Source organism: Dermacentor albipictus, chromosome 9 (assembly GCF_038994185.2).
Source record: "Dermacentor albipictus isolate Rhodes 1998 colony chromosome 9, USDA_Dalb.pri_finalv2, whole genome shotgun sequence".
NCBI classification, from domain to species: domain Eukaryota; kingdom Metazoa; phylum Arthropoda; class Arachnida; order Ixodida; family Ixodidae; genus Dermacentor; species Dermacentor albipictus.
Window position 1 is genome coordinate 69,641,077 of NC_091829.1, and position 13,723 is coordinate 69,654,799.

At 46.7% G+C, this 13,723-nt stretch overlaps 1 protein-coding gene across 2 annotated transcripts in view; it reads right to left on the minus strand.

Annotated features, from left to right (window-relative positions):
- LOC135908571 (tyrosine-protein kinase transmembrane receptor Ror-like) overlaps positions 1-13,723 on the minus strand; it is a 351,625-nt gene that overhangs the window by 96,171 nt on the left and 241,731 nt on the right. For both annotated transcript variants that reach the window (XM_065440375.2, XM_070526426.1), the window contains one exon: positions 12,488-12,907. In XM_065440375.2, coding sequence (XP_065296447.1) covers positions 12,488-12,907 — 420 coding nt within the window. The remainder of the gene's footprint in view (positions 1-12,487; positions 12,908-13,723) is intronic.

The following is a 13,723-nucleotide window of genomic DNA, read 5'->3' on the forward strand; positions in this document are numbered from 1 at the left end:
AAGTATTTAATACAATATTCACATTGCTTTCTGTATTCTTTCATTACACAATGCCACAAATTTATTACCTGATGACATGGACGTAATCCATGGCAGAATATTCTTTAATGGAGCCAACCGTTGCATTCATTTCATCGGAAATTACCTTGGTGAACATTCTATACAACACTGAAAGCAAGGCTATTCACTTCGTTAACGTCTCCCTTTATATGGATCAGTATAATGTTGGCATTCTTTGAAGTTCTGATAGGTTAAGATAGCATTACTTCGAATTATTTAGACCAGACATCCGGGCGGGTTCGTGCGGTTTCATTCTTACATAAGTATAGAAAGTTGGGCGAGTTGGTAAGGCAAGACATTTCTACTTTATAGCGCGAAGCGGCACAGAAGACTAGAAGCAGACAGGTCGAGCGCTAACTCTTACGTAATTTTTTACTGAACAGATCAACATACGTAATTGATCGCAAAAAAACCGTAAGCAAAGAAACATCACAAGGTCTAAATTAGTAAACCGAGAGACTTGCTTTGGCCAGGCATCATCATGACTGTGATAATAAATATCTTCTCACCACGTGCATCCATAGCCAGTAGTGCCTTTCTTGTTTAGTTTCTATGGCTTCCCTACTTTCTGATATGTTTATCTCTTTACTGATATTCTTTAGACCTTGCGATGCTTTTTTTGCTAAAGATTATTTGCAATCACTTATATGTGTTCATCGTTTCAATGAAGATTTAGTCGAGAGTTTGCGCTCGTCTTGTCTGCTTCCAGTCTTCGCCCTGTGTCTCTTCGCGCTTTATTCTTACTTGTACGAAGCGCAATGCCTAGGAACGAGAACAGAAGGAACAAGTGCTGTCTGTTCTCAACTTAGTATCGCATTAAATTCAACCAACGATGAGCCGCACCTGGTTCTGAAATCGAATTTAATCCGTATTTCAAACGAAGCCTGTCTGCCTCACGTCATGCCACGATTCCTTCTAGTCGCTTTCTTTTTTTGTTCGTACTCTACCAGTGGACGCTACGGCAACGGTCGCAGCTCCGCTGTCGCACCGTTAAAAAACTATTCCGTCGGTTTCACAAAGTTCAAATTGATGGGCGCCGTTCACGTCATTAGCGCGCATAGAACAAAAACAATCTAGAACAAGAAGCCACGAAGGGTCCCCCGCTCATGCCCCTGAGCACCAGCGCGCGGCGGCGCCCTTCCTCTACGTCATTTCCGGTTGCCTGCTCTCTCCGCTCTGATTGGCAGGGAGTAGTAGCGCCGCTCCGTCTCAAAAGGCGTCGCCCCAAGAGGGCGCTCCACGGTGTGATTAGCGCCGTGGCAAATCACCCGTCGCCCTTCTCGGCCACGGATTCTTCGATCCGTCGGCACACACCGAGCCCCACATCGTCGGCAACGCACGGATCCGGCGAGATATAGCCCTCGAGCGTTGCCGCAGTCTGCCATGCGTTATGGTTCCGGGCTCTTGGGCTGTCTCAATGATCCCTAGCCCGGGAGACGCGCACTAAGGAAGCGAGGATCTCCGCGGAGAGCTAGTGCAGAGATTATCGCTTGGGCGAGCACAGTCGCTGACGCGTGCTGTTCATTAAGCTCACGCCGCCGCGCGGCTTCTTCAGCCTCGTATCGACGGTGCGCGAAAGGCTCTTTATTGTCTTTCGCTGCTTTCAATTCCGCCTCCTGTGCCACGGCGAACGAGAAGATAATAGACTGCTGATTAAATACCCAAGGCACTCAACCCTAAAAGTAGGCTGATGATACGCAGTGAAACATTTTACGCCCTTACCCTAAAGAGGAAGCTTTTGCCCAGGCCCCAACTCCGATGCCGCCTATTCAAACACGTGTTGAACGCAGGAATGCTTTTCTGAGATAACAACTAGGACGATTTGAAATCTGTTGCATTTGAGAAATACAGTTAAATTGTAGTGACTGTTGGAAGCCAACTTTCGGTTTACGGCCTGAATTTTTTCAATGGAATTTTCAAAAATTGGTAGGTTTGAAAAAATACAAGCACGAAGTTACGTTCGTAGCTCGGAACCTAGAATAGATATCGCAGGTCTGTGAACTGCATCCATTAGAGCGTCCAAAGCGGACAAATTTGATGTGTCAATTTATATTTTACGTGACTCTGTTAGATTGTTTACAATGGCTTTGCTAAAGTTCTACTCAGAACTTGGCAGTCTTTTTCGAAAACATGTGAGATATATGAATTTTGTCCTCTGTAAACGTACTATCAGGTTCCATTTACAGAACTGCGATACTGCAAGGTTACACAGTTCTGAACTTCATAGTTTCGTTTTATGAAAATTTGCGACTTTTACGAATATTTATTAAAAACTTCACGACATAAATAAAACAATTCACAACCAACATTAACTAGATTTCAACTTTTTGTTTTGAATGCAGCCAACCTCATCAGATTTGGCGCGGTGGTTTCCGAGAAAAACATGATTTCTCCTTTCCCATGTATGTAGATAGGAGTCCCGGAGCTAAAGCTTCCTCTCAAAGCTATAGTTCAAACTGCACTTTTGAAGATAGAAGCTGTGTTTGAATAATGCGTAATAATCTTGATCACTTGTGTGCACATCCAAATATCTGACACGAGAGTATTGCCGCGACAGCTATTCACTTCGTCGTGCCGTCTGTACCCCCCAAAAAAGGAGGGTGGGGGATATTATATACAGTACGCCTTAAGGCTAACGACGGTATAGCTGTGAGACGTACCGAAACACCCATTAGTCGTCCGTCATTACCATTACATTAGTGGACGAACGCGTCCCCAGTGAACTCCGTTTCAAATGCCTGCAAATTTCCTGCCGTCCTCGACTGCGTTACCCTTCCCTCGGCACCAATTCCGTGAATCTAATAGACCACTGGTTTCTTACGCCCTGCGCGTTACCCGACTTGCTCAACTACATTTCTTCATCTCCATTCCGACTCGAATATCGGCTAGGCCCTTTTGTTCTATGTATTTTAAAGTTACGCCTAGCTTTTTTCCTTTTCTTTCTTGTTGAATAGCTCGCTCTCGTTCGCGCTCCTCTCTTAACCTCCAAACTTCTGCCTTAAATTTACTATCGTTAGAATGTAACGAACTTTTATTTTCAGAGATAGCGGTAAGCAGCCGTTATGATTTGGTAATGCCTGCCGTATGCGGTCCAGCTAACATTTATTAATGCGAATGAATTATATGTCCCATGAGGCAAAAAAGCCAGCGTTGTCCGCCCAACAAGTGATACCAATGTCAGTGTGACGTCATCTGCGTGTTGTGTGAGATCAGTAGTATTACAGATGACAATAAACGCTATAACAACGTCAATTAGTAGTAATTATGGGTAATTGATGTGAATTAAAGTTAGAACACGTTCGAGTAAGGCGACTTTAGTTAGAGTAGAGTGAAGTAAATTTTGAACACATTCTAGAGGCTGACTGGCAATAAAAAAGTTACGTTCTGTTGCCACGCCATCGAAAATTACTTTTAGATTTTGCATATCAGCACTACTGTTACACTTTGTTTGATAAGGTCCGCAAGCAGTTTGCTGCAAATCTGCTTTAATCCTCAAAGATGCTCTCAGAATTTTACGGTTAGGGTCCTCAAGCATGTGCAATAAGTCATATTCAGTACTACTGAGTAGCCGTGGCATGCAGCGCAATTCTACTTCTTGAGATGGATTACCCTCTGAGGCGGACATGTGCACGATAAACTTAAATGAATGCCTGAGCAATTAACGACGTTTCGATAATTACTTTTTGGCACACATTCTAATTTGCGAATGGTAGCCGGCGACTTCTAAAGTCCTATTCACTGCACCAGTTTCGATGTATGGGTAGCCATATATCGGAAGGAATTGGTGTTCCAGTAAATTCTGAGGTTGACTGCACATAAAAAAAATTGTGGGGTTTTATGTGCCAAAACCATGATCTGATTATGAGGCACACCCTAAGGGGGGAGGGGGTAGTGCGGAGATTTGGGCCACCTGGGGTTCTTTAACGTGCAAATGAAATGTACATAAAAGCACATTGTTCAATCAGTAAGTGGAACAGCAGTACATTTTTACCACAGGTTTGACCGCGCTTAATTGTCTCAAAGCTGGTGCTACAGTTTCCAAATTCCTTCCAAGTGGATGTGCCTCGCGAAATCACTTGCTTCGATACGCATATTGTGATATGCGCGCTCAAGATATATTAATTCAAAAGCCGATTAGTAAAATATTAATTAGTGATGCGTTCGTTCTAATTTCCAGCGATAGCAACGTCCGCCTGTTCTGGTAACCCAGCTCAACAAGCAGATTAGTGCTACATGCCACGGAAAATTTTTAAGGATGGAGTAAACGGTAAAACAAGGAAAGAAAGAACGGGCGATTTAAGCTTTGCAAGGATGCAGTGAATAAGTCTCCTGGCTTGACAGCCCCCCTAGCTTCTCCCTTTCACTGGGTATTGCCCCGCTTTACATTTCTGACGCCTTGCAAACTACGGCAGAGTTACCGTAGTGTCTAGAACATACTATAGGCTAACGAACACTGCGGCTTTCGAAAAGTGTGTATCGGATTTGATCAAAGAGATTTTTAATGCCAACATCAACGGCTTGCAATTTTAGTTTCTTTTGTTTATGTGTGCTATTTGAAGTTAACGCTGGTGACATTTTCCGGTTGATTATTCCGGATAACGAGCGCATTACAATCTAGTAAGTATTATGATTATAATACGCTAAGAAGCTAAAGATATATTTATGTTAGCGTTGTGAATAAAACAAGGAAGCGATTTGGCCAAGTCCCGCATTGCGTCTAGCATACGTGTATGACAAGTGGCGTGTCGGAGCAGCAGAATGAACTTTAACGTTCTTGTAAGTTCACGAAAAAAAAAAACATTAACGAAAATGTAGACAGAGGAAACTGTCAGGGCGACATTTTCCTTGTCGTCAGATCTGTAAGGCCTCCTATACCGCAAACTACCTCCCGCATCGCCAACATTTGTCAGAGATACTGTCCGACCTGTAGCGCTCTTCTTTTTTTTTTTTATTTGTCGAGACACGGACAACGGGTCTTGCAGCGTCCAGCAAGGCGCACGTGATCGCATTACCCTCACAAGCGCAGTAACTGCGTCCCCCCGAAGCACGTAAGTTATTGCAGGTCGAAGAAGTAGCGAATTCTCGCAAACTGATACGCAAAAAAAAACAAAACAAACACGAGAGAAAAGGAAAACTGAGGATTATAGATGTCATTGGCGGCTTCCTAACAAGCCGTCACATAACCCCCCCCCCCCCTCCACAAAACTCCGTCCATTTTTTTTTGTCTCCTACCAAATGCGCCACCTAAATCATACGCGCTTTGTCGCGACCTTTTTTCGTCGTCCGACTTCGCTCGCTTCCTTCCCGAGAAGGTGACGGACTCCAAATGCTCCAAAGCGAGCGGCGAACCACTAAGCGTCCGCTCCTCTCTCTCTCGAATGTATAGCGCATCAAGTGTGTGTGTGTGGGCGGCGTCGATCGATCTTTTGCAGCCGTTGCGGCGCCCCTTACACAGCTCACATGTTGCGTCCGCGACGGTTGATATATGCGCATAGATTGCTTTGAGGGCCCCTCAAAGAAAGAAATGGAACGGCCGGCTTCGGCCTCTATATGGCTTCCTGCTATCCACCAGCGCGCGGCCGCCCCTGCCTCCACCGGCGCACTTACATTATCAGGTGTATAGGCGAGCGCCGATTGAAGCTTCACTTCGGGACCGAGGGTGCGATGAGTCACCGCCTAGAGTGCGGGCCCCCGTGTATATGTTGGACGGCTGCAGAATGGCCCCGCCAGTCGGTGCGTGATGCAGGAGGAGGCCACTGCCGTTCGATCGGGGAAGACGGAACGCATTATGCCGTGTCGGAAAGGAAGGAGATCGAGCGCAAATTTGTGCTGAGAGGAGGAAAAGGGGGTGAATGAAGAAATTTCAAGGAAAAGAAGATATGAGGCTGAGGTGTCACTGACTACAGAACACCGGAAACTAAGCGAAGGGCAACGTTCGAATTGTAAAATCGACAATACGACTTTAAAAAATCTCTGTGTGTGTGTTGGGGGGGGGGGGGCGCTGCCTTAGAGTCCGAAGTAACGCGACTGCACCGAATAGTAATGAATGACGCAATCGTGTTTGTGACACGATGCTCAATACCTTCGTGGCCTGAAATTCGCACCGTGTGCCTCGAAAGTGACTCTGTTATAACTGTAGCCCCACTGTGTACCAACAGGACCTTCTAGTGTGTTTCCCATGTCAGCGAACAGAGCCCAAGCGTTCGAGACAGCCCATGAGCCTAAAGGAAGCACGAGCAAACGACGGAGAACGTTGACGCATTATCGCCTTCTGTCACGACGACTTCCCGGAGAAACCTAGCTGCCCCATCAACTTACAAATGTGAAGTTTGCGACGGACCCCTGTTGAAAGGCACTGGCATTGTTATCCCAGTACAACAATGAGGAAGAGCCCTTGCGTCTATGGACGAACGCCATCAAAACAATCACAGGTCGAAGGCTAGAGCCGCGTTGTAACACCCGCAATTAAATTCTTGCAGAGGCCAGGCTAGATTTGAGACTTTGAAGAGTCTTTGCTGTCCAAGTTAAGCCGCCGCCCTTCTTCAACCTCATCATAAACACCTCTCTCCCTCTCTTTTTACTCCCGTATACTTTCCCCACTGCTGAGTAGCAGGTCAGAACTTTGGTTCAGGCCGACCTCTCAAGTTTTCTACCATAACAAACCACTCTCTCTGTGCAGGGGCATTCTGCAGCATGCAGCTTCCAAGCTTTCCCTCAGGAGCGCTTGGTTCCGACACTTTCCACCCTCGGTGGTCTGCTACCGTTCTCCTACACCAAGGTGCTTGCTGTCAGCAGTTGAACTGCTGCCAGTTTCACGAAATTCCACAATTCTAAAAAGCATCCTTGTGCAGCTCAGCTTTTTTGCGCTGCTGCGGACAGACCCAAGGAGCCTGTCCTGATCGTGGGAATCATGCATCGCACTACGCGTCCAACAGATTGCACGAATGCTTACGGTATGTAAGCGATCTGCTTTGCAAGCTCTCAATCCTTAGTTCGCTCCACACTTGCAGGGGAACTGCCTAGCATGTGCTCAACAGGGTAACCAGCTGCTGTATCATTCAAAAGAGATTGTTTCGAATGAATCATCGTTCACTGATGATGGTGTGTGTGTGTGTCTCACACGAGGCATTTCAGCGGTCCCGACAGCAACGCCGACAGTATATGCCACCGGGACCGAATGTGTTTTTCTGCTGCAAAAGCGGATTGACAGTCTGGATTGACATATAAACGCCTTTATCACAATATGTGAACCACATCTGCCTTCCTTTTGTAGGTGTGTGTCTCAACTCAAAGCCTACCGCCACGTTCCAACACCAAAGCCCGCGCATCTGGATGGATGAATGGATGGAAGGTAGGAGCGTCCCCTTTGAAACGGGGTGATGGCAGTTGCCAACATCTCAGCTCTTTATTTTTAACTGTGTTGTAAGCTATTAAAATTCGTCATTTTCTTTAAATACGTCTTCCTACACTTTTAACCTTATGTCACCTCTCTGCTTTTAAGGTACCAATCTTCCAATCGCTTTTTACTAATTTCCACCGCATATTTATTTACACGACTATTGTTATCTCTAAACCCTAGGGCCTCAGGAAGCGTGACTGTGCCCGCATTGACGTCGGGATCGATACCATCACATTTTAGTATGAGGTGTTATATGGGTTCTACAGACTTACCACACACAGTACATGTGTCTTCTTCTTCGTTAAATTTCTTTTTATAGCTGCGCGTTCTAAGACATCCTGACCTAGCTTCAAAGAGAAGGGCACTGCCTCTTGGGTTATCATAAAACGCTTGCTTCCTGATCTGCTGTTTCCAGTATCCATATAGTTCAACACTATGCTTCTTTTCCATTGAATTTGTCCAATTTTCTTGCGTTTTCAACCTGTCGTTTAATGCTCTGTCTTTCTCCGTCCTCGTGTCTGGCATACTTACTGGTTAGCTTCCTAGTTCTTTTCCGCCACTGTGAGTCAATCCTCTTTCTGTATAGGTATTTAAGTACCTCAGCTGCCCACCTGTTATCGTCCAATTTCCTCAGGCGTTTTTCGTATAGGATTTTATGCTGAGCTTCCCGTGCTGCGAACGATGCCCAGCTCATATCCCCCTGTACTGTTCCGTTTGTGGTTTTCTCGTGGGCACCTAGTACTAATCTTCCAACAGCTATCTGATTTACTTCTAGACTCGACTGAACTTCTGCCCTTAAGCACATGACCGCATTTCCTAAAGTAAGCCCCGGCGCCATTATTCCTTTCCAAATACATCTCAGTACTTCATACCTGTTGTACCCCCCAATGCCTTATGTTTTATTATCCCGACATCTCTTCACCCTTTTGCTATGAGGGACTGTTCGTGCTTTTCTGTGTACATCTGCCCTTTGTTTATCTATACCCCGAGATATCTGTATTCGGCCACTCGGGGTATTTCATGACCTTGTATTGTAAGCTCCTGGTCAGTTGTATCGTTGAAAAACATCCCACCGGACTTAGCTGCGCTAAAACTGAAACCTAGACTGTCTCCTTCGTCTCCACAATAAGTAACCAGAGTTTGCAGATCTCCCTGGCTATTTGCTAACAGTACAATATCGTCCGCATACATTAAACCCGGTAGTTGTTGCTCAACAACATTTCCGCCTAATCTGTACGATAGATTATACCCTAGATCGCTTCCTTGTAGCGTTTTTTCCATACTTATCATATAAAGCATGAACAGCAACGGTGATAGAGGACAACCTTGCCTTAATCCTTTTGTGTACCTCGACAGTTGTCGTATTCTTAATTCCTTCCCATGTTATTTCAAGATTATTTTCTCTATATATTTCCTGAAGGAAATCAATTACCTCATGACCGATACCTTCATCTTTTAATATGTTCCACAGGAGTTCCCTGTTCACGTTGGCGTATGCACCACTTATGAGCAAGAAGGCTAAATGAAGAGGTCTATTTTCCGCCTTAGCTATTTCTATGCACTGGGTAAGCACGAACAGGCTATCACCTAAGCGCCTACCACTTCTGATACCGTTCTGAAGTTCTCCAAGTATTATATTACTTTCTACCCATGACTTCAATTTTAATTTCACCGCCTGCATCGCCAGCCAATATATAACTGATGTTATCGTAATTTGTGGAAAGAATTGTATGTTCGTCTTATCGCCTTTCCCTTTATAAATCAAATTCATTTTACACTGTTTCCAGCTGTGCGGAATTTGCTTATTTGTTATGACTGCCTCCAATGCTTTTATCAGCGTTTCCTTGCTTCTTTGGCCAAATTCATTAATTAACTTGATTGGAATTTCATCTATCCCTGCGGACGTGCATTTTGGAACATTTTCTTCCGCATTTTTCCAGTTAAGATTGGTCAGTTCTAAGTTGGTTTATATTGTGCCGTCCTGTGTTGCTCCATCATTTGGGGCGATTACACTATCGTCTTTCCTAAATGACTCAGCTATAACTGAACCAATGTAGTTCACAGCGTCATCTCCCTCTAAACATTTTGCCTCGGCATCGTGAATCTGTTCCTGCTTTCTGTGATTCGCTTTACTCAGTCAGCTTATATGGTTTCAGAATTTTCTTGACTGCCCTTTGGTTGTATCGCGAACTTCAGCCAGCCAGCGATCAGATGACAGCTTTATTGTATCCTGGACGAGGACCTGCACTTGTTGTTTCTTTTGTCGATAAGATTCCCATTTTTGGCCTATTTCCTCTTCAGATCACTGCGCTCTCTTTGCTTTTGTGTGTTCCCGTGATGCCAACCATCGTTGTTCGATGGCCTCCCTAATTTCCTTATTCCACTAACTCAGTGGCTTCCTATTTCTTCTCCAGCGGTTTACTCCTTTTACGTCTTCTATTTTTGTACGAATGAGTAGTTCTAACTGATTATAATGCCACTTTTCCATGGGATGTTTCTCTATTGCTTCCTCTATGCCGGCCGCTATTTGTTCGTCATTTAATTTTGCGTACTCTTTTTGACTTCACTGCATTTCTCTTTTGAGCAGGGCTCCCAGCCGTAGACTAATACGCTTGTGATCACTTCCGAGGCTGTACTTTCCCTCTTTGTCTATTTCCATTATTGCGAGCTTGCTATACATCCCCTGCGACATTAAGCAGTGGTCAATGGTCGCTTGCCATTTACGGGATTCCTACGTGATTTGTCCCTAACACTTAGTTTCTCTACTTACTATAACTAGGTTGTGTCACTCACAGAAGTCTAGCATCAACTTCCCGTTACAATCTGTGTATCCATCCAGATCCTCGGATTCATGTCACCCAGCAGAATAATATCGGCACGTTCTCCAAACTGCTTTATATCGTCATTGAGACACCTCACTAGATCTTTGTCCTCTAGCCTGCATTTGTCCCCTGTCCCTAAATAAACTACTTCTAGCCATGTCTTTTTACCTGCAATTGTACTTGATACCTAGACATGTTCTTTGCAAGTTAACTTTATTCTTAGCCAATTTGTTCCTTGATGTATCAGCATACCTACTCCTCCTCCCTTCCTCTCCGTTGTTGTTCTGTTGCTCCCTTCCCAGACGTAGCCCTCAATAAACGGTTGGTCTTCTAGATCCCTGAGATGTGTTTCGCGTAGCGCGTATACACCTACTTCTTCGTCCATTAACTGCTGTTCTATTTCTAACCACTTCGCTCTCTGTCTACTGCCTTGCATGTTTATGTACCTAATCCTAGTGCTAAATTTCCTCCTTGTAGTTTTCTTCCTGGACCTTCTTTTGGAAGTGTTTGCTGAAACACCCTGCATATACGCTCGAATTTGTTCTCCAAAGTTGCTAACTCCAGCCTTTGGTTCCTTTGGAACACCATCACGTTACCATCAACGTTACCGACAAATTTTGCGGGCATTTGCTCGGGCAGACCCGGCAAAAATTAATGACGTCAAGACTAGCTGGTGCGGAACCTCAAAACGGCGTTGCCACCCGATCCTTATTCTTCGCGCCTTTTCTGGCTTATCGGACCGCCTCACGGTTAAAGAGAGTTGTTTCGATGTTGTAGAAGGGTAATTTACAAAAGCAACTCAAGAGGCAGAACGAAGCGAGCTCTCGTAAGAAACTAATATGACTATCTTGTTGACACTTCCACTTGTCGGACGCTTTCGGTTCCCAGGGCACTGTGGGGAAAAGGACGCCCATCTTGATAACCCACAGAAGAAAGGCATGAGTGCGCCACCTTGCTTTGCCTGTTATATCTGGCATTCCTAAGAGACGCTAGCTAAGAACGCCCGTAGCCACAATTTACCACCAAGAAATAAAATGAATTTTTTTCCCTCAAGTAGCACTTTTAAAGCGGAAGCTTTACTAACCTAGTCGACCCGAGTTTCGCCGTCGCCAGCAATTTCACCTTCATTTGACCGCAGCTGCGCCGTAGCCTTGGCAACGCGCCGCGCCGAGCTCCGCCGCCGCCGCCGGCTTGGCGCATGCGCTCTCCGCAGCTGGGTCGCCGCCTGACCACGTGACTCGCCGCGCGCCTGGCTAAGCGGAGCGCCGCGCTTGCCTAGTCAGTGCGAGCTTGGTCATGGATGAGAGCGAGGCCAGGCCGACTTCTCTGAGCATTAGGGGGAGCGGTAGGCTTCGAGCCATCATCGCGAAGCGGCGACTGACCACCCCGCGGATATCGCCGGCTAATGATGCGTGTCTACCAAAGCGTAATCACAGTCTATGCACCGACCTAGGCACAGCCGTCATACCTGGCTTAACGATGATTGTATACCTAAGTATAATTTTTTGCAGAAGAATCGATATTTGGGTGAGTAGGAACTGGTTGAACATCTTGAAGGGGCAGGGCAAGACGACGAAGACTACTAATAAAGTTACTTGTAAAATTATGGGGTTTTACATGCCCAAACCACTTTCTGTTTATGAGGCACGCCATAGTGGAGGTCTCCGGAAACTTTGACCACCTGGATATCTTTAACGTGCACCTAAATCCAAGTACACGGAATGCTTTCGCATTTCGCCTCCATCGAAATGCGGCCGCCGTGGCCGGGATCCAATCCCGCGACCTCGTGCTCAGCAGCCCAACAAATAAAGTTAGTTGCGAGTTCAGCGCTGTCCTATGTGTTTCCTGCCTTTTGTCTTCGTCGTCTTGCGCTGCCACCTTCAAGATGTTCAACTAGGTATAATAATTACAGCTAAATCAAACGTTAACCAAGTGAAACCATATAACCAGGCTAAACCAAGCTTTCGCTTTGCACATCCAGGGTTAGCTGAAGTAGTAAAGGCAAGGCGCAGAAGACCAGGACTTAGGAAGAAGTCTGGTCTTCTGCGCCTTGCCTTTACGACTTCAAGCATGAACCAACTAGCCCAAGCAAGAATTTTACTTGAGGGTTAGCTGAGCTAAGCCGCAGCCACTTTTTCTTTTGCAGCGCGAAAGGTGCGCGGCACAAGCAATCCGGGAACCTCGAAGCGCTCCTGAGGTCACTCACCCGCCGACACCCGGAGGATGCCCGTGGTCTCCACGACCTCCGCGCCGCTCCTGGCCTCGCACCGGTAGTAGCCGGTGTCGTGCACGTCGGCGCTCATGATCCGCAGCCTCGAGCCGTAGGCCTGCTGACCTGATCCGGCGGCGCTCGTGCCGGAACCGCCGCCGCTTCCGCCGGAAGTGACGTCGCTGGAGGAGGAAGCGGCCTGGCCCGCGGCAGACGACGACGGCGCCACGGGGTACTGTCGTATCTCGAGCCGGTTCCGCTCCTCCTCGACGGGCGCGTCGTTCTTGTACCAGTGGAACACGACCCGGGCTCCGGGGCGGCCGCCGGCCACCTCGCACTTGAGGCGCACGCTGTCGCCGGAGTCCTTGGTCATGTTCACCAGCGGGCGTCGCACGTGCAGCCGCGTCGCGGCGCCACCTGGACGCGAGGGCGAGATCATCATCATCATCATCATTATCAGCATCGTTACGCCCACTGCAGGGCAAAGGCCTCTCCCATACTTCTGCAACAACCCCGGTCATGTAATAACTGTGGCCATGTTGTCCCTGCAAACTTCTTCATCTCATCCGCCCACCTAACTTTCTGCCGCCCCCTGCTACGCTTCCCTTCCCTTGGAATCCAGTCCGTAACCCTTAATGACCATCGGTTATCTTCCCTCCTCATTACATGTCCTGCCCATGCCGATTTCTTTTTCTTGATTTCAACTAAGATGTCATTAACTCGCGTTTGTTCCCTCACCCAATCTGCTCTTTTCTTATCCCTTAGCGTTACACCGATCATTCTTCCTTCCATTGCTCGTTGCGTCGTCCTCAATTTGAGTAGAACCCTTTTCATAAGCCTCCAAGTTTCTGCCCCGTACTTGAGTACTGGTAAAACACAGATGTTATAAACTTTTCTCTTGAGGGATAATGGCAATCTGCTGTTCATAATCTCAGAATGCCTGCCAAACTGATCTGAGAATGCCTGCGCGAGAACAGACGACCTTTTTTTTTGCATAGGTGGAGAAGTTCCAGTCGGCGACCACCAAGGACACCGCGGCACCTGCCGTAGAAAGAAGTGCCATCTTTAAAGCGTGGCACACCATTCGTCTCAAGCAGGTGTCGCACTATATACGATACCGCACTGAAGCCCCCGGAAAAAAAGCTTATTACGCGCGCGATCCGTCATATACGTACCAACAACCAGTAAGTTCCAATAACCTCAGCGGTTACATGTCGGATGCTTCGCACGTCC